This window comes from Rana temporaria, chromosome 3 (genome assembly GCF_905171775.1).
Source record: "Rana temporaria chromosome 3, aRanTem1.1, whole genome shotgun sequence".
In the NCBI taxonomy this organism is placed as follows: domain Eukaryota; kingdom Metazoa; phylum Chordata; class Amphibia; order Anura; family Ranidae; genus Rana; species Rana temporaria.
Window position 1 is genome coordinate 464,109,226 of NC_053491.1, and position 20,378 is coordinate 464,129,603.

The window sequence follows — 20,378 nt, forward strand, 5'->3', positions numbered from 1 at the left end:
TGATGAGGCACATTGATCTGATGAGGGGCTCTGTTGTAATTGGTGGACTTTGATGTGATGGGGAACTCTGATGCAACTAGGGGATGCTAAGTGAAGGTTGACTCAGATGTGATAGGGGACTCTGATGCAATTGGGGGACACTGATGTTATGGGAGACTCTAATGTGAAGGTGGACTCAGATGTGATAGGGGACCTGTGTAATGGGGGACTCTGATGTAATGAAAGGAATGACATTATCCTCCAGTGCAGATGTCAGGGGATCAGCAAAACTGAGGATCAGCAGAGCTGGGGGTTACTTCTGAGCGGGGGATCAGCAGAACTGGAGGTACTACTGAACGGGGCAAGTGAGGGTTACTAATGAGCCAAGAATCTCCTGAACAAGGGTACTACTAATGAGCTGAGGATCTGCTGAGTGGGGGTATTAATGATCTGGGGATCTGCTGAATGGGGGTACTAATGAGTTTGGGGTACTACTGAGCCGGAGAATAATGAGCCCTTTAAAACAAACAGAAAATCAACACACGCAGGGCAGTTGCCAAGCTTCATTAACCACTTAAGCTCTGGGAGATTTACCCCCTTCATGACCAGAGCATATTTTGCTATACAGCTCTAGCGCTACTTTAACTGGAAACTGTGTGGTCATGCAACACTGTACCCAAATTACATTTAGATCATTCCAATCATAGTATCTCTGACATGAATAGGATGGGAGAAGACATCGAGGACTCGGAGGGAACGTAGAGGATGGCGCAGACCCGAGAAAGGTAAGTGCCGGGCGGGGGGGCAAACTGACTGCATTTGATGGGGCAAACTGGCGGCGTTTGATGGGGCAAACTGGCGGCATTTGATGGGGCAAACTGGCATCCTTTGATGGGGCAAACTGGCAGCATTTGATGGGGTAAACAGGTGGCATTTGATGGGGCAAACTGGCGGCAATCGATTGGCACAGTAGCTGTGTTTGATGGGCACAGTGGCTGCAATTGATGGGGTTTTTTTTCAGTTTGTTTACTCCCCCCCCCCCTCCCAAATTTTGAGCACCAACCGCTACTGATCAAGACAAATATTCTCCTGTTTTATTGTAGGGCAATGACTCATTTTTACAAGACGTTGTGGCACCTGACCATCCACTATCTCATTCCGGTCTCTCACAGCAGCCATCTTGGATGTAGACTGAGTCTTTCAAACCTGCCGTTGATTTATGAGGCTGGTGACCTGTTGATAGGAGCCATAATTCCCTTCCACACGGACAGAGTCTCCCCAACCATAACTTTTACAGAGATGCCTCCAGAGGATGACTGCACATGGTAAGTGTTGTTTGCTGTATACAAAGCTCAACAGATTTAAAGAGTACTTGTCATAAATTACTTAAAGCCAGCTATAGATGGATCGAATCTTGGCTGGTTCAGCAGGGACCAGCTGAGATCTGATCCATCTTTGAGTAGGCTGGTTATACTGAAGTCAATCCACCGATCAACTTCTGTACAACCAGCCTATTAATTTTTTTTTTGCATGCGATTACTGCCAGCGACCACAGCAACTGGAAGTGATCATTGAATTGTGCCGGCAGGGAAGACTCCTCATTGGCAGAGCACAATAGGGTAGTGGGAGGGTTAAGCCCATCAACACTGACTATGTTGATGGGGGAATCAAGCAATTTTCTTTTCTTGAGATTGTATAAACTATGGTTTACTCACTTTACTGTTCTTTATACAGTTATATAGACACAACAAGGCCAACTGGTTAATAGCCAGGTAACCGATTAAGGACCGGCTCCTGTACATTTATGTCGGCAGATTGGCCCAGCGCACGCACCCCTGCCGCGAGCTCCGTGACAGTCCCCGCGGGACCTGTGGACTCAATGTCCGCCGGTGTCCCGCGAACGGGTCACAGAGATCCAGAATGGGGAGAGGCAAATGTAAACAAGCATCTCTCCGTTCTGCCTAGTGACACTGTCACTGATCGTCTGCTTCTTCTCATCGGTGTGAAAGTGCACGTACATTAGTTTGTTGCGAAGGGGACAGAAAATGAATTTTATTAGATTATTTCCTGTGCTGGATGAATGTTTTGCATAGATTTAAGTGAAAATTCTCACATTTGACCACTAGACGGCGCTAAGTTTCATAGAAAATGCCTATAATATTTAACACCATCTAGTGGCCAAAATATGTATTTTACAACTTAAATCAGTGCCCCACCACAACCTACCGATATGGCAAGTGGCTATATGCTCCATAATATACATTCAAATTAATTGTCTGTATAATAATACAACTCTTCTATTAAACCTCCAGGTTCCTTTATGAAACCTACCAGCAGTTCCAGGCATTGAGGTTTGCAGTGGAGGAAGTCAATGCAAACCCAGATGTCCTCCCGAATATGACCTTGGGGTTCTATGCCTACGACTCTTGTTCTGTATTGCACAAAGAGCTGGAGGGAACACTGGGCATGCTGACCGGACACAATCAGGCAATTCCAAATTATTCACGGCTTGGAAGACCTATAGTCGCTGCCATTCTCGGACACTCCATGTCCACCTACTCTATTCTCATGGCTCATATCCTAGGACTGTACAGATATCCACAGGTAAATGCGTAGCTGGGCTAAGGGTTGGGCGGAAGGGGCAGACAACTTGGGTGCTTCAGCAAGAGGTGGGGGAGCAACAATTACTTAACCTGAAACCTATGATACTGAAGTAGGTGACATCTCATGGGATAGGGGGGACGCTTTGGTCTTTTAAACCTTGTCCCGGCACTGATCTTCTGCGTGTGTCACAAAACACATGGACTGGCAAATATCAGTATTTGTGGACCATACAAAGCTTAGCAGGGCAATAACCTTACAAGAAGACCTAAACAAATTAATGGGATGGGCAACTACATGGCAAATGAGGTTTAATGTTAATAACTTTAAAATAATGCATTTGGGTGCCAAAAAATGTAATGCAATCTACTCACTAGGGGGAGAACCTCTGGGGCAATCTAGGACGGAAAAGAACCTGGAGGTCCTAGTAGATGATAGGCTCATCAATGCCATGCTGCTACAAGCAAAGCCAATAGAATATTGGCATGCATTAAGATAAGGGGTTAACCAGGAGGGGGCACTGTAGGGGTTAAGTGTTCCCTAATGTGTGATTCTTACTGTGGGGGGGGGTGGCTGGACGTGTGATGTCACTGATCATCGTTCCCTATGACAGGGAACAGACGATCAGTGACAGGCTCACTAGGAAGCATGGGGAGAAGTTTGTTTACACTTACCTCTCCCCATTCTTCCTCTCTGTGACCCGATCACGGGACACCGGCTGCGATCGGATCCGCTGTTCCAGCGGGGATGGTCATAGAGAAGACGACCGGGTAGCAAGCGTGCGGCCAGCGGCACGCTTGCGACCCACGGCTGGGATCTTAAAGGGGACTTACATGTACGCCCTCGTGCCCAGCCGTGCCATTCTGCCAACATATTTAGTCGTGCGGCGGTCCTCAAGCGGTTAACGACCACAACATACAGGGGTATACAATGTACTATTAACATAAACACACACACATGGGTTGAACTGGGTGGACTTGTGCCTTTTTTCAACCTCACCAACTATGAAACTATGTAACTGAAGATAACATATAACAATTGTGTAGAAGGGTGCTGAAGGGTAGGCAAGAGGCAGACTCTTGAAGGAGCAATCAGTATCTTGTCTCCTCAGCTCCCTCTAGTGGTGGTGGAAAATAACTATTTGAGAGAGAGAGAAGATGTAAACAGACTGTTTCCAGGCTCCATACCCAGCCACCAGAAGGGCACAGAAGATAAAAGTGATCTTGCGGTGAATCCGCTGCAGAGACTACCATTATCGGAAACCAGACCGCCGGCTGAAGAGGAGGATACCTGGGTTATGGCAGCTAGCTGCTGCCATAACAAAGATATCCCCCTTCAAACAGCTGAGGTATATCGGCGTGCAGTGATCCGGAAGTGGTTAAGCATTAATTTGTTTACATTTTGTTAATAAGGTCCTCACAACAGCAAATTGTGTACATGTGGTTGTCAATGTCTACCTATGAAGCTGTTACTACTGCTTATCCGTATGAGCATTATTTTGGAGCGTCATAATATTTTCATTCTAATGGTTTAATAATTTACTTTAAAATAATGTGCACCTCCTAATGGTTTTATTTTTGTACTCTTTCAGATAAGCCACTATGCAACCAACGCTCTCCTTAGTGACCGCACAAAGTTCCCATCATTTTTTCGGACTGTCCCCAGTGATTCTTTCCAGTCACAGGGTTTGGCTCAGCTGGTGCTACATTTTGGTTGGACCTGGGTTGGTTTGGTGGCGATGGGAAATGACTATGGACAGCAGGGGATTCAGATCATTAAACAAGAGATCCTTCAGGCTGGGGCTTGTGTGGCCTTCACCGAAGTCATACTTCTCAATCAGATGGACAGAAATGCGCCTTATATCTCAAAGGTCATCAAACAGTCTACAGCAAAGGCTATAATCGTTTTCTCTATTGATGTCTTCTTTATTCCCCTCCTGGATGAGATGGTGAAGATGAACGTTACTGGGAAGGTCTTTATAGCAAGTGAAGCCTGGTGCATCTCAACCATACTTTTAGTAGATAAATATTCCTCTATTCTCACTGGGTCTATTGGATTTTCTTTTCACAGCTCAACAATCCCTGGATTTAAGGATTATCTGAAGAAAGTCCATCCTTCTGACCCTCTAGGGCAAACGGTAACTAAAATATTTTGGGAGATGACCTTTGATTGCAAGTTCCTTAATAAAACAAATAGAGATTTCACTAAGAGTACCAAGTTTTGTATGGGAAATGAGACTCTCGAAACTATTGAGAATGCATACACTGATGTATCCAATCTGAGAACTTCATACAATATTTACACATCTGTTCAGGTTGCAGCTAAATCCTTGCATGACCTTCGAACGTGCCAGAATGGGAAGGGGCCTTTCTCTAATGGAGCTTGTGCCAGGCTTCAGAATATTAAACCTTGGCAGGTAAATTGCTATTCCGTGATGACAAACACAATGGTTGTACAGAAATAGTAGAATATTTATGTGGCAATTGTTGAGATGAGTTGAGTTGAGAGGTATCTTTTTTTTTTTCAAAATATTTTATTGAGTTTACAGAATATACAAGGAATAAAGAAAAGCTGAGACATATTATCCAATCTACTGGCAATTAACAACATTACAATGGTGGACATTGTTATCTATAAAGACAAGTAGTTTAGGGCATGTTAAAAGTGTAGGAATGTCAGCTGTTTTACATCTGTTTTATAACCAGAGGTCGGTTTTCCTTAAAAAGGTGTAGATAGAGGTAGGTAGAGATAGAAAAAAAAGGAAAAGAGGGGGAAATAAAGAGAGGGTACAGAAGGAGAGGAGGTCATTGCGTGTAATTGTAACAATGCATCTGAGTCAATATCACATTTTACAGGATATACACGTATCTAGTTAGACAGTGGTAAGGTAATGCGGTAGGGGGGGGAAGAGGGGGGGGGGGGTCATATAATTAAGCTGTTAACCCTTGGGTAGGGGGTTTAGACGTGGTGTCTGGGTCCAGGAAAACAAAAGAACCGGAAGACAAGGCATTTTGCTCTGGAGTAGATAGGTAGGTAGTGCGTAATGAAAGCCGACCATCTTTGTTCAAACTTGACTTTGGAGTATGAGGGGGTAGAGAACATGTCCAAGCTTTCCTTGTGTAACAGCGATTTCAACTCCTTTATCACGATTGAGATGGTGGGTGGAGATGAGGCGATCCAATGTTGGAGGATAGTCCTGCGGGCTGTGAGCAGGGCTAGAAGTATCCAGTGTCTGGTGCTTTGGGGCAGCCGGATGTAGGTGGAGGAGTATGGTTCCATGTGAGGAGGGCATCCAAAAATTAAGAGCGTTGGTTCCAACATAAGGCAGAATTGCGTTACTGTGGTTACAAAGCGAATGACTGAGGACCAGAAGATAGCAATTGGTGGACAGTTCCAAAGTCTATGGAGTAGGGTCGGTTTGTTTGTCAAGCACCATGGACAAGCAGGGCCTATTTCAGGCGACTTTGACGTGGAAAAAGGGTAATATGCCCTGTGCATGATCTTGAATTGGGTCTCTCTCCAAGATTCGCATTGAATGACAGACCTAGTGAGATTGTGGCCACGTATAATATCATCTATTTCCAGTACACCTGGCAGTTCTTTGACCCAGGATGACATGGACGTATTTTGCAGAGGGGTTGAGAGTTTAGTAAGCAGGGGAGTATAGATAGCCGAGATTGAGTAATTCTTACTCTTAAGAAGGACATCAATGAACGAAGTTTGGAGACGGGTAGCCTTTTTTGGGCAGACCTTGGTGACAAAATCTACATATTGCATGTATGGGAAATAATGGTTTTGGGGAAGGTGGAATTCGAGCGATAATTGAGAGAATGACTTGATAGTACCTGTCACATCTTGAAATAGGGAGTGGATTCCCACCAACCCCTTGTCTTTCCATTTAGCGAAGGGTTCGTACTGAAGACTGGGTGTAAACATAGGATTACCACATATTGGGAGGTGATTAGAAAATAAAGGGGATAAGCCCAGTTTCTTTCTGGTTTCCCGCCAGGCCACCAAAGTGTCTTTAAAAAGTAAATTGTGTTTGATCATCGCTGGTAATTTCTGGAGTGAGCAATGGAGCACAGCTGCCAGATCATAAGGCTTAACCAGTGAGGATTCTAGATTGAAATTAGAGTATTTTGACGAACCCAGTATCCAGTCCAACCCAACTCTCAGTAGGCAAGCCAAGTTATACATCCTTATATTGGGTAGGCCCAAGCCCCCCTCACCCTTAGGGAGAAATAGTTTGGTCATGGCTATCCGCGGCCTTGCTTTTTTCCAAATAAATTTATTTATTGCTTTATTAATTAGTTGTACATCTTTATGTTTCAACAATAAGGGTAGCGTTTGTAAGGGGTAAAGTAAGCGAGCAAAGCTGACCATTTTGAATAGTGCACATCTCCCAAAGAGCGAGAGAGGCAAGTCCCCCCAAGTTTCAAGTTCACCTACTATTCTGTCAATTAAAGGAGGGTAGTTCAATGTGTAGAGAGAGGATGGTATTCTACCAATCTTCAAGCCGAGGTATGTAATATGAGTGTCAGCTGTTCTAAGAGAGGAAGGAGGGAGAGTGTGTTGGAGGGGAGCAATGCCTAGCGAGAGGATCTCGCTCTTTGAAAAATTTATTTTGAGTCCCGAGCATTTGCGAAAATCTTCAAAAATATGTTGTATGGCTGGGATGTCTGTGGAGGGGGATGAAGAAAATATTAGTATGTCGTCTGCAAATAGAGCCACTCTCAAGTCCACCTGTCCTATGGGTAGGCCATGTAAAAGAGGGGACGAAGAGAGGAGGCGTGAGAGGGGCTCTATAGCAAGGTTAAAAAGTAGGGGTGATAGAGGGCAGCCCTGTCTCGTCCCCCTATGTAGGCGAAAAGGCGAGGATTGTATACCTGCCGCAGTGACTGTGGCAGAGGGGGCTGAATACATACTCTGTATGAAGGAATAGAACGACCCATTTAGACCAAAGCGTTGCATGACCAGAGAAAGCCACTTGAAACGTACGTTGTCAAAAGCTTTCTCGGCGTCGAGGGTGACTATTACCGTATTGTTAGATGGATGTGTCTTTGCATATTCGAGGGCCATCATGACTTTACGAATGTTGGCTGCCGCGGATCTTCCTTTTGTGAATCCCGATTGGGCGCTGTGTATAAGGAATGGCATTATATCTCCTAATCTGGTGGCTACTATCTTAGACATTAATTTGGAGTCAACATTTAGTAGGGATATGGGGCGAAAGGAACCTGGATCAAATGGGTCTTTTCCTTTTTTTGCAATGAGTTTAATATTGGCCAGGTGGCCTGTGGGGAGATAAGGGCCTCCTACCCATATGTGGTTATAGACCGAGTGAAGAGCAGGTATGAGGTCTGGGCCTAACAATTTGTAAAATTCGGATGTGTACCCGTCCGGGCCGGGTGCCTTTCCATTGGAAAGACCCCCTATAGCTCGTTTTATTTCTTCAGAAGTAATGGGCTCATTTAATTTTTCTAGATGGCTTGGGTCTATCAGTGGGAGTTTGGTATCTTTTAACAAGGTTTCTGCTAGATTCATATCTATTTGTTCTGCACTGTATAGTTTGCTGTAAAATTTTTTTAGTGTTCTATTGATATCCTCGGGTGTTGTGGATAGGGAGCCGTCGGGGTTTCTTAACTTGTCGATGTGTGTTGGTGTGTATGGGCTTTTAGTGAGTCTGGCCAGAAGTTTCCCAACTTTGTTCCCAAATTTATGGAAAAGTAGTTGTGTCGCCGATTGTTTTGTCCGTTCTACCTTTTCTGCCCAGCTATCAAATTGTTCTTTGGCTGCCAACCATGTCTTAAGATTATCATCTGTGCGACAGTCATTCAGGGACTGTTGCACCTGACGTAGGTGGTTGCTAGCTTCTATGTATTGCTTTTGTGCATTTTTTTTGTATCCTGCTGCGTACGATATGATCCTACCCCTTAGATATGATTTTCCCGCCTCCCAAAATAAGTTTGGGTTGTCTAAATGTTGGATATTGTCCTGTGAGTATTCCTCCCACGCCGAGCTAAGCATTGCCTTGAGGTCGTCATTATGAGCCAAATAAGCTGAAAATCTCCACTGTATGACAGGCGAAGCCGGTCTACAAAAGTTGAGCGAGATCGAGATCGGAGAATGGTCCGAGATCGCTAGATCATGTATGGCCGTATCATGTATGCGTGGTAGGAGCGTTTGCGTGCACAAGAAATAGTCTAACCTGGCAAAGGATTTATGTACCGGCGAGAAAAATGTAAAACCCGTATCTATAGGGTGTTGCATTTTCCATGTGTCGGTCAAATTTAATGCCTGGGCCATGCGACAAAAAGGGGTGGGGCGAAGTGAGTGCGATGCTCGAGGTCTGGGTCTAGGTTGAGATCTGTCCTCCTGGTCATTTAGCGTTGAGTTGAAGTCCCCCCCCACTAGGTGGGGAATAGAGTCATGTGGATGTAACTGAGGAGTCAGTTTTGTGAAATAGTCCTGGTCTGGAGAGTTGGGGGCATAAATGTTAGAGATCCGTAGGTCACCCAATGGGAGTTTAAGATGTATGGAGGTGCGTCTCCCGTCAGATTAGTTGGTAACAGAAATGAATTCGTATACCAAGTCCTTGTGTATTAAAATGAGCGTGCCTGCCTTACGTTTGACCGATGCCGATCCTATCACTTCCCCTACCCATAATTTTTTCATTTGGAAAAAATCTTTGCCCTCTAGGTGGGTCTCCTGAAGTAGAGCAACATCTACTTTTAGTCTTTTAAGGTGTCTGAGAATTTTCATGCGTTTTATCGGTGACCTAAGCCCCTTGACATTCCAGGACACTATTTGCAAATGGGTCATGTGAAATGTATAGAGGGGTTAAAGGTGTGTGAATTTGTATAGCTCTTACCCGGTCTCTGTAAGTTGGCTTTAGATATGCATGCTACCACGTACCTTCGGTTCTTGAGCTTGCATTGGTAGGACCATCCTCTCATGGGAAAAAGAAAAGTGTCAAGAGAGACAGAAAGGAAAAGACAGGAGAAATTAACATCAAAATAACCACAAATCATATTATTGACTTCGCTTTTTTTCGTATGTAATCCCCACACCGGATGTACCGTCACACCGCTAGTAGAAAAGACAATTGTCCCAACAAAGCCTCATTGGGAAGGACTGGTATATTTACCGTTATTCGTCCCTAGGTCAAATAATACTTGGCGGCGGTTGCGGGTGACCCTGCGGTGGGAGTACATAGTGACTGCTCGTTAGAAGAATGCTATACAAGGTTATAACAACCCAACAGTTGTCACATTAGCAGCCATATTGGCCGGGCCTCTTTGTAAACAGGGCAAGTAATCGTGGAAAGATAGACTGCGTTAGTGAGCTATTAAAACGATAAAACAATAAAATCAACAGAACCAAAATTAGCAATGATATTAACATTACCCACTGTGGAGGTGTATAATTACCACACCACTTCGTATAGACTGAGACTCCCTTGACATACACCTATGGGTGGTGGTGCACCATGATGCAGCCCTATAGTTCTAATGGCTGGGGCTCCTGGGGAGAGTGCACAGTATCAAGGGGGTTGAAAGGTGTCACTGGGATCAAAGCAGGGGTAAATATTCATCAACCAGATTCCTGATGGTCGGATGGCTGTGTTTGCTTGAGGTGTTTCGGAGGTTCTTTGCGCGGGCTCCTCTGGTCTCTAGGGCCTTGCTTCACTCGATCTGCATATGTAGCTGTGGGCTCACGCTCGGTAGATAAAGATTGAAGAAAAGCTCTGGCTTTCTCTGCGGACTGGAATGTGTGCTGTTTTCCATCTGGTGCTTGTAGGCGCAGAACAGCTGGGTAGGCTAGCGTGAAGCGGACTCCGTTTTTATAAAGTTCAGCACAAATAGACTGAAAGTCCTTTCGTTTGCGTGACACTTCCGCCGAATAATCAGCAAATAATAAAAAATTTTGGCCCTCAAACTCTATCAAGCGGGACTTACGGAAGGCCTGCAGCATGTCCGTGCGGTCAGCGTAGTTTAAATACCTTGCAATAACAGGCCTGGGGCGGGTGTGATCTTCAGACTGGGCGCCGATGCGATGCGCTCTCTCCACAACACACCTGTGGTTGAGGCCTAGAATCTGCGGTATGGCCGCCGAGCAGATGTCCATTAGAGAACTCTGTTTGTGTGATTCAGGAAGGCCAATTATTCGCAAATTATTTCTCCTGGAGCGATTCTCGAGGTCCTCCATGCGATCATGGAGGTGCTGCTGGTCTTGTGTGAATCGTTCCAGGACGGTCTCCATGGAGTGTTGGTCTTCTTCTATGGAGGACACCCTGTGTTCCACCATTTCCAGCCTCGCAGTGTGTTCTCCTATCTCCTTCCGGAGCTGCTGTATGCCCTCTGCGACCGCCCTGTCGACCGCCGCTGTGATGGTAGGTGAGAGTAGCGCCGCCACCGCTTTAGCGTTTCGTTCATGTGTGCTGGCTTGGTCAGGTATAGCAGGGAGCGAAGTGTCCATCCCCTCGGGGTGGAATCCGCTGTCCGGCAGGTTGCTGTGTGAGCTTGGCTGCTGATTGCCTTGCAATGAAGGAGCGCCACGTGCGTTCTCTGCAGCGGCCATGTTGCCCAGGGCCGTGTTCTCCGCGGCTGGTTCCGTTGTGCCCGAGCCCCGTGTTGCTCGGGCTTGTGTGAGGTATCGTTCCATCCACTGAGGCCCGTGGAGTGAGCAGGGATGCAGGTCACCGCAATCCGGAGCTATGTTGGGGTTTTGTATGCTGATTATCCAAGCGGTGGGTGCGGAGCCTCCGGAGCTTGCTTCCCCTACATACGGCGCCGGAACCGGAAGTGAGAGGTATCTTAATATAGCGCGGTCTTACCCAGAAGGGTCCCGACGCGCTTGTTCAAGGTTTCCTGCTAGAAAGGACATCCTCAGGATATTGGGTAGTTACTAGGGATGAGCCGAACACCCCCCCCCCCCCCGGTTCGGTTCGCAGAAGAACATGCGAACAGGCAAAAAATTTGTTTGAATAAGAGAACACTGTTAAAGTCTATGGGACACAAACGTGAAAAACCAAAAGTGATAATTTTAAAGGTTAATATGCAAGTTATTGTCATAAAAAGTGTTTGGGGACCTGGGTCTTGCCCCAGGGGAAATGTATCTGATGTTTTTCGGAAGCAGCAATTTTAATAATGCTTAAAGTGAAACAATAAAAGTGAAATATTCCTTTAAATTTTCTTACCTGGGGGTGTGTCTATTATATGCCTGTAAAGTGGCACATGTTTCCTGTGTTTAGAACATTTCCTGCACAAAATGAAAGTTCTAAAGGAAAAAAGTCAATTAAAACTACTCGCGGCTATAATGAATTGTCGGGTCCTGGCAATACAGATAAAAGTCATTAAAAAAAACGGCATGGGTTCCCCCCCAGTCCATTACCAGGCCCTTTGGGTCTGGTATGAATATTAAGGGGAACCCCGCACCAAAATTTTTAAAAAAATTATGTGGGGGTCCCCCCAAATTCCATACCAGGCCCTTCAGGTCTGGTATGGATATTAAGGGGAACCCTGTGCCAATTTTTTTTTTTAAATGGCCTAGGGATCCCTCTCAAAATCCATACCAGACCCTTTAGGCCTGGTATGGATTTAAAGGGGGAACCCCGTGCAAAAAAAAAATGGCGTGGGGTACTTAATGCTTTCCGTCTATCTATTAAGTTCTTGTGGTCAATGCTTTACTAAACAAGGAAAATCTGAACATACAACTGTAGGATGCACAACACAAAACAATTCATAGCTTAAAAAATATATGCCTACAAATATAAGCAAGTACAATATGTACACATTAAGTAAACTAAACATGTACTCAACTTAGGGGTCAAGATGTAATGTCCATAGTTCCTTGCTTAGTCCAACTCCAACTCAAAAGTTCTCCAAAGCTCTCCAGCTTCAGGCTGTCATGTCTTCCTTTGTCCTCCTAAAAAACCCCTTCCTCTTTAACCTTCCAAAGACACTCTGTTGTTCAAACACAGTCACTATAGAAATTGCCATAGCAACACAGGTACCCAACCTTATTCAAGCATGCAACCTGGCAGGCCGCAGGAAAAGAGGGAGATGAGAGAGTGCCCCCCCTCCTGAACCATACCAGGCCACATGCCCTCAACATGTTGATGGGGACAAGGGCCTCATCCCCACAACCCTTGCCTGGTGGTTGTGGGGTCTGCTAGCGGGGGGCTTATCGCAATCTGGAAGCCCCCTTTAACAAAGGGGACCCCCAGATCCCGGCTCCCCCTATGTGAATTGCCCTTAACTCACCTTTCCCTCCACAGAACACCTAGGGGCAGATCCAGGTACATCTGCGCCAGGCGAAGCGTATGTCAGATACGCTACTCCGCTGTAACTTACTTGGCTTTGGTTTGAATCCTCAACTAATTTGCGCCGTAAGTTACGGCGGCGTAGTGTATCTCTCGCGGCGTAAGGGCGCGGAATTCAAAATCGGCGGGTAGGGGGCGTGTTTCATTTAAATGAAGCGCGTCCCCGCGCCGAACGAACTGCGCATGCGCCGTCCGTAAAAACTCCCAGGGTGCATTGCTCCAAATGACGTCGCAAGGACGTCATTGTTTTAGACGTGAACGTAAATGGCGTCCAGCCCCATTCACGGACGACTTACGCAAACGACGTAAAATTTTCAAAATTAGACACGGGAACGACGGCCATACTTAACATTGAGTACGCCACCATATAGCAGCTTTAACTATACGCCGGAAAAAGCCGAACGGAAACAACGTAAAAAAATGCAACGGCCGCGCGTACGTTCGTGGATCGCCGGAAATAGCTAAATTGCATACTCGACGTGGAATACGACGGAAACGCCACCTAGCGGCCAGCGAAAAATTGCATCTTAGATCCGACGGCGTACTAAGGCGTACGCCTGTCGGATCTAACCCAGATGCCGTCATATCTTGCTTTGTGGATAGCAAAACAAAGATACGACGCGAAAAATTTGAAATTACGCGGCGCATCAGGAGATACGCCGGCGTAATTTCTTTGAGGATCTGCCCCCTTGTATTTTATAAATGGTTCACAGAATAGAAGATCTCCTTTTGCAGTGCTAGAAGCTATACTATCCAGGATCAATGAAACAGTAAATAATAAGGAGGCATGCACCTCATTACAGTGTACTATTTTCTATCCAGCACACATTTTTAAAACAAGTCTGGAGTTTTTCTTTAAGCAGCAGCAGCATTTTTATGCTAAAGTATTCTTTCCATTAGCAGTCCCAGTTAGGTAACTTTCTTTATTCCTGACCATGACTGGCCCTGGTGCAATGTCTCTTAAAACAATTCTGGTGGGTGCACAGCAGAGGTCATTGCCACCCACACACACAGCCACTGGTAGCAATTCCACCTATACCTGACAGCAGGCTCTCACATAGCAGCACACACTCAATGCATGTCCTCCTGGCAGTGCCAGGTGCCCTGTGATATGGTGTCTTCTGCATTTATATATTAGCTTGTCCCATACCCTTGTCACACTCTAGTTCACCGTCCTTTCTCCCCCATCAGGGCCCTGTGCCCCCTCACCTGTACTGGCAAATGAGAAAAGGCGCACAGTGTATCAGATCTCTGCCCCAACTGATTACCCTCCAGGAAGGTTTTTTTTTTTTTTTTTTTTTTCTGATAACTCCCAAATAGCTCATGACTGGTCCATGTGCCCAACCGCTGCACCAATCTACTCCCCTGGTACCTGGGTCAAGCCAATATAGTACCTTTTATGGGTGGGATCAAAAGGTAAGGGGGTGAAGAGGAAAGACCTGAGAGGGGCAGCAGAGATGATGGTACAAAAAAGCTCCTGCACTCCTGCACTCAGTTCCGGGGGACAGCATGGGGATGCCGGGATTTTGATAAAATCCTGGAAAATTCCCAAAAATTCCCACAATTCCTACAAAATCTGGGATGGTTAGGAGGTATACAGTTCACTTTACAGAAGAAAATATTATTAAAAGCTTCCAATGATTAACTTAACTTTAAATTTTTTATGTAAAATTTTTAATGTGTCTACCGGTAATGATAATTTGGATTCACCATCAAGTCTTGTCATAGGCAAACTGATAGGCTGATGGTTGGTATATTTATTGTTAATCACCCTATCACAGTTAATGTGTGATTTAATCTTGTTCTGACTTCTTTTACCCCTACAGCTGACCCACTATGTCCAGAACACCAGAGTAAGATTAAAAGATAAAAGAGAGGTCTTCTTTGATAAAAATGGTGATCTCCCAGCGGTGTACGATATTGTCAACTGGCAGAGAACTGATGATCAACTCATAAAACATGTTAAGGTTGGAAGCTATGATACAGCATCCACTTATGAAGACATCCTGGCAATCAACAGTAGTGCAATAATGTGGGCATCTTCGGAGAACCAGGTACTATAAGAATACTTATTGTGGGACTGTAGGGAAGAGAAGAAACATCTCTGAACTATCTTACTTGGCGAATAGGTTTCCAAGCCGTTTATCTGCTGTGGCATTACAGCAGGAGTTAGATCAGGGTGGGAGCGAACGCAAAAAAAATTAAATATGGATGAGAGCAGAGTCAGGTAGTATATTAGACAGTTCTTGCTATTTTGGAACCTCCAAGAAATATAAGATGTTAGAGGGTGATTCAGCCCACTGGACACCATTTATCATTTTAAATACCTCTTTTGGCAAGAGTATCCTTTGCTATATTACATATCTGCATATTCTGGCCCAGATTCACAAAGCACTTATGCCGACGTATAACAAGTTTCGCCGACGTAAGTGCAAATGTAAGTGTCAGGTCACCCGTAGCCAGGTGACAAGTGCACCCCGTAGGGGTCAGGGATGCACCACAGGGTGGTGAATCCTATGGCCAACTGCTGCTAGCAGAGACGAAGCGTGAACCTAAGATCACCCAGGGCGCGGAGTCTAAGACCCAGTTTTGTATTCACCAGGGCCCTTGATGGTAGGGATGGTCTTGGCCGCAACTGGGTCCAGGTCGCATCCCCGAGATTCCTCAAGTCACACTCCGCAGGGAGAAGGGGGAAGCAGTCAGCAGGACAAACAGTGGTGATGGACAGGCCGAGGTCAGGGCAACAGGCAGACAAGGATAACCGTGGAACATGCAAATAGTCAGGGGCACAGGCAGACAAGGAAGTCGGGGACAAGCCAAAACGGTACACGGAAGATGATCGTAGCACTCTGCAAACAGGAACTATCGATTACACTGCAGACAGGAACTAAGCATAGGAACACTGTTGAACAGCACTGCAGACCTGTAGAGCAAAGGTTAATATAGGCTTCCTGGGATGGACTAGGGTGGAGCCATACAGGAAGAGGAAGTGATAAAAAGGGAAACCAGAACAGGATCTGCCTCTAAACAACACATGGAGATCAGGTAAGCGGACAGACTTGATGCATATTCATGACAGTAAGCCGTCGTATCTGTGCGCCAGACCCACAAACAGATATGCGCCTAAAACCAGGCTACACCCCGCCGACGTAGCTTGCTTAGGCCGGCATAGGGTGGGCGCACATTTAGGCTGGGTGCATGGTGCCGCTCCCATTGATTAGCTATTCAAACATGCAAATGAGGGAAATACGGCTATTCACGAACGTACTTGCGCCCGACGTAGGCTACGCGAGGTGCGCGTAAGTTGTACGTCCGGGGTAACGTTATTCCCCAAAAAGGAGGTGCAACCCAGCAGCAGACATGCAAAGGTCTGCACCAGGGAACACAAGCCGGCGTATTTTACGTTGAATGCGTGTCTGGCTGGGCGTAGGTTACTTTCACGCCGTACGCAGTGATCCGGCGTAGTTTAGGCAGTTGTGAGCAGGCGCAGGGGGATGCGTCCACGTTGTGGCGCATGCGCAGTTTGTGATACGTATCTGTCTGGCACTCAGCCCATCATTTGCATGGGGTCACGCCTCATTTGCATGGGTCACACCCACTTCCACCTACGCCGGCGTACACCTTCGAAACCCACGCCACGCAGCGTTGGGAGCACTGGCTTGCTGAATTCCATGCTTGCCTCTCTGCGCTGCGTTGGCGTAGCGTACAGTGGTTACTCTACGGCATGCTCTCTGTGAATCTGGGCCTCTGTGTTTAATGGTAAGCATCCATATAATTTAGTATCATTTAGAGTTCTATCTAAAACAACTGAACACAATATCTGTTTTTTTTTTGTAAGGTTCCTTTGTCGGTCTGCAGTGAGAGCTGTCCTGCAGGGACAAGGAAGGCTGCAATTAGAGGACAACCCGTCTGTTGCTATCAGTGTGTCCCCTGTCCACCTGGAGAGATCTCCAATGAAACTGGTAATAAGATATTAATTTTTTTTTTTTTTTTAATAAGTGCACCATGTGACCTTTTTCAGCTTGGTTGACTTTACTGGCATAAAAGTCTTTCAAAATCTTACAGGTTGTGCTTTTGATTTTAGAGTTAATTAGGAGCATACATTTGTTAGAAATGTTTTCTTTTTATTTGTTTATAGCTATAGCATATATATGCCCGGAAGGTAAAAAAATATATAAAATGGATATGCACAAATGACAACACCAATTTTCTTATTTCTAAATTATAGTTGGAAACTGGCATATGTTTGGAAACTTGTGTTGAGTCTATTATGCATTTAAACATTTTTCTTTTTATGTTCATTTAGATTCCTTTGACTGCTACAAATGCCCATGGGATATGTGGCCTAATCATGGAAAAGACAGGTGCCATCCAAAAACGTTTGAATTTCTTTCCTTTGAGGAGTCACTTGGTGCCACGCTTACTGGCTCCTCCATCACCTCGTTCACAATACCATTGTCCATTTTAGGCCTCTACCTTAAAAAGAAGAATACTCCTATTGTAAAAGCCAACAACTACACGCTAAGCTGTCTACTTCTGGTGTCACTTTCCTTTTGTTTCCTGTCATCTTTGATGTTTATTGGCAATCCCCAATCTTTAAAGTGTTTTATTCGCCAGGCCGCCTTTGGGATGGTTTTTACTCTTTGCATTTCCTGTGTTTTGGCCAAAACCCTTATGGTGGTTGTCGCTTTTGTTGCCACAAAACCTGGAAGTAGCCTATTAAAATGGGCAAAACCTCAAGTGTCCTACACAATAATCCTTGGATGTTCTCTCTTGCAGTTCATCCTATGCACTTCATGGATGTCTCTTGCACCTCCTTTTCAAGAAAATAACATTGACATCTACCCAGGAGTCATCATTGTGGAGTGCAATGAGGGCTCCCCAATTGCCTTCTGGTGCATGATTGGTTATCTTGGCCTCCTGGCCACCATCAGCTTTCTTGTTGCCTTTTTGGCCAGAAGACTTCCTGATAGTTTCAATGAGACCAAATTCATCACTTTCAGCATGTTGGCCTTCCTCAGTGTTTGGATATCCTTTATCCCAGCCTCTCTTAGTGCAAGGGGAAAATACACCATTGCCATGGAGGTCTTTGCTATAATATTCTCTACTTGGGCTCTCGTCATCTGTATGTTCCTCCCTAAATGTTTCAGTATATTATTTCGGCCTGACATGAACACCAGACAGTATCTCCTGGGAAAACAGAGAATAGAGAATACAACGAACACAAGCTAGGAAAGAATAAATCTATTTTGAGATACTGTATGTTAATTGTAGCTGGTGGCTTGGGGGCTTCTTGAGTTAATCTATATTTACTTACTTTACTAATATCATGGGCCAAAACTTTAAGTAATGTTGAATCCAACTATGACATAACTGGATGAAGAGATGAGGGCATAAATTTCCCATTTTGTACTTTATTTACGGATGTGGGCACTCTTTTTCCATAAGTTTATGGCACCACCACAATATACAATGCATATAAACAATGGGACTCAATCCAAACTCTAAAACATGTTGCATTTACTTTGTGTGAACTTTATTTGAATTTTGCTAGTTTATATATTTTTTAAGCTGATGTTCTATTAATCTGCTTTTGTTGTTTATATTTGCAAATACCACACTTTTACGCATTGAGGTACCTTTACTACGTACAGGTCCTTACTCTAAACCTGTGTTTTTTAACCTTTTGTAGTCCTGGCACAGATAAATGTTACTTACATTAATGCCGCGTACACACGATCGGTTTGTCTGATGAAAACTGTCTGATGGACCATTTTCATCAGACCAAACCGATCGTGTGGGCCCCATCGGTTACTTATCCATTGGTTAAAAAAAATGGAACTTGCTTTAAAATTATCTGATAAAAAACCTATAGAAAAAAACGATGGTCTGTAGGCACGTCCATCGGTTTAAAATCCACGCATGCTCAGAATCAAGTCGACGCATGCTTGGAAGCATTGAACTTCGTTTTTTTCCGCATGTCGTTGTGTTTTACGTCACCGCGTTCTGACACGATCGTTTTTTTAACTCATGGTGTCGGCACGACTGATCAGCAGTCAGCTTCATCAGATAACTGATGGAAAAATCCACCAGACTGTTTTCATCAGACTAACCTATCGTGTGTACAGGGCATAAAAGCTCCCTTCACATCAATGGCTCGATAATCATATCAGAGGTTCCCCCATCACACCACAGCCCCCTTCACATAAGGGGCACCCCATCATATCAGAGGTCCCCCATTAAATCAGAGTCCTCCCTTCACATCATAGGCCCCCATTCACATAAGTGGTCCCCTATATATGAGAGCCCCCCCATCACAGAGTCACCCAATCACACAGTTCCCTAGCACAGGGCCCCCTAATATTGTCCTCACTTCAGAGCCATGCCTTTTGGCTCCAGAAGCAATGGCCAATAAATATTTTTAATGCAGGCCAGAAAATAGACAGACAATCACTATACATTCTTTAAGGACATCCGAAAATGAGCTTGGGTGATGGAGCTCACAGTTTTTATTATTGAAACTCAAGACAAAAATCAATTCAAATACTTTATTGTACAGCAGTAAGGCCACATTGATGTGTTAAAAGAATCCAGCAACTTTATCCTTATACCCCTATGACACTATTAGAGCAATGTAGTGGTGGTCAGAAACTGGAGTGGGCAGGTCATATCACTGAAGATGTCAAAATCCTCAGTCCTCTTGTGAGACTAATATAATTGCTTTTTTTGTATTAGGCCCCGTACACACGGGCGGATAATCCGCTGAAAACGGTCCACCGGACCGTTTCCAGCGGACATGTCCGCCCGGAGATTTCTGTCTGATGGTTGTACACACCATCAGACAGAAATCCGCGCGTAAACAATACACGGTTCGTGGCCGCGCCGTCGCCGCGACGATGACGCGGCGACGTGGGCGGCCCTGGAAGTTCAAAGCTTCCACGTATGCGTCGAATCAGTACGACGCATGCGAGGGATGGCGGACGGTCGGACGTGTCCGGTGAGTCTGTACAGACGACCGAACACGTCTGACGGACAGGTTTCCAGCGGATAAATTTCTTAGCATGCTAAGAAATTTTTATCCGCCTGAAAAACGGTCGGCTGGACAAATGTCCGCCGAAAAATGTCCGCTAGGCCGTACACACTACCGGATTTGTCTGCTGGAACTGATCCGCGGATAAATCCCAGCGGACAGATCCGGTCGTGTGTACGGGGCCCCAGAGGATAAGGGAAAAAGAGAGGGGAGAATGTAGTGAATGGTGGGACTTTATATGAAACATCACATATGGGTAGGTTGAATCAAGAAAAAAGCATTAATTTATTAGATAGTATATGCTTTTTTCTTGATTCAACCTACCCATATGTGATGTTTCATATAAAGTCCCACCATTCACTACATTCTCCCCTCCCTTTTTCTCTCTTCCACTAACTATTAGGGATGGAGACCTACATACCTCTGAGTCATGGTCTCATTAAA

The 20,378-nt window shown here is 45.2% G+C and overlaps 1 protein-coding gene across 1 annotated transcript; it reads left to right on the forward strand.

Moving 5' to 3' along the window:
- The first annotated feature begins 744 nt into the window (after positions 1 to 744).
- Positions 745 to 18,136, forward strand: LOC120930607 (extracellular calcium-sensing receptor-like). Its single transcript, XM_040341782.1, has 7 exons — positions 745 to 764; positions 1,083 to 1,304; positions 2,292 to 2,583; positions 4,172 to 5,032; positions 14,731 to 14,958; positions 16,743 to 16,866; positions 17,211 to 18,136. The coding sequence occupies exons 1-7, from the start codon at positions 745 to 747 to the stop codon at positions 18,134 to 18,136; spliced, it is 2,673 nt and encodes an 890-aa protein (XP_040197716.1).
- Positions 18,137 to 20,378: the final 2,242 nt, after the last annotated feature.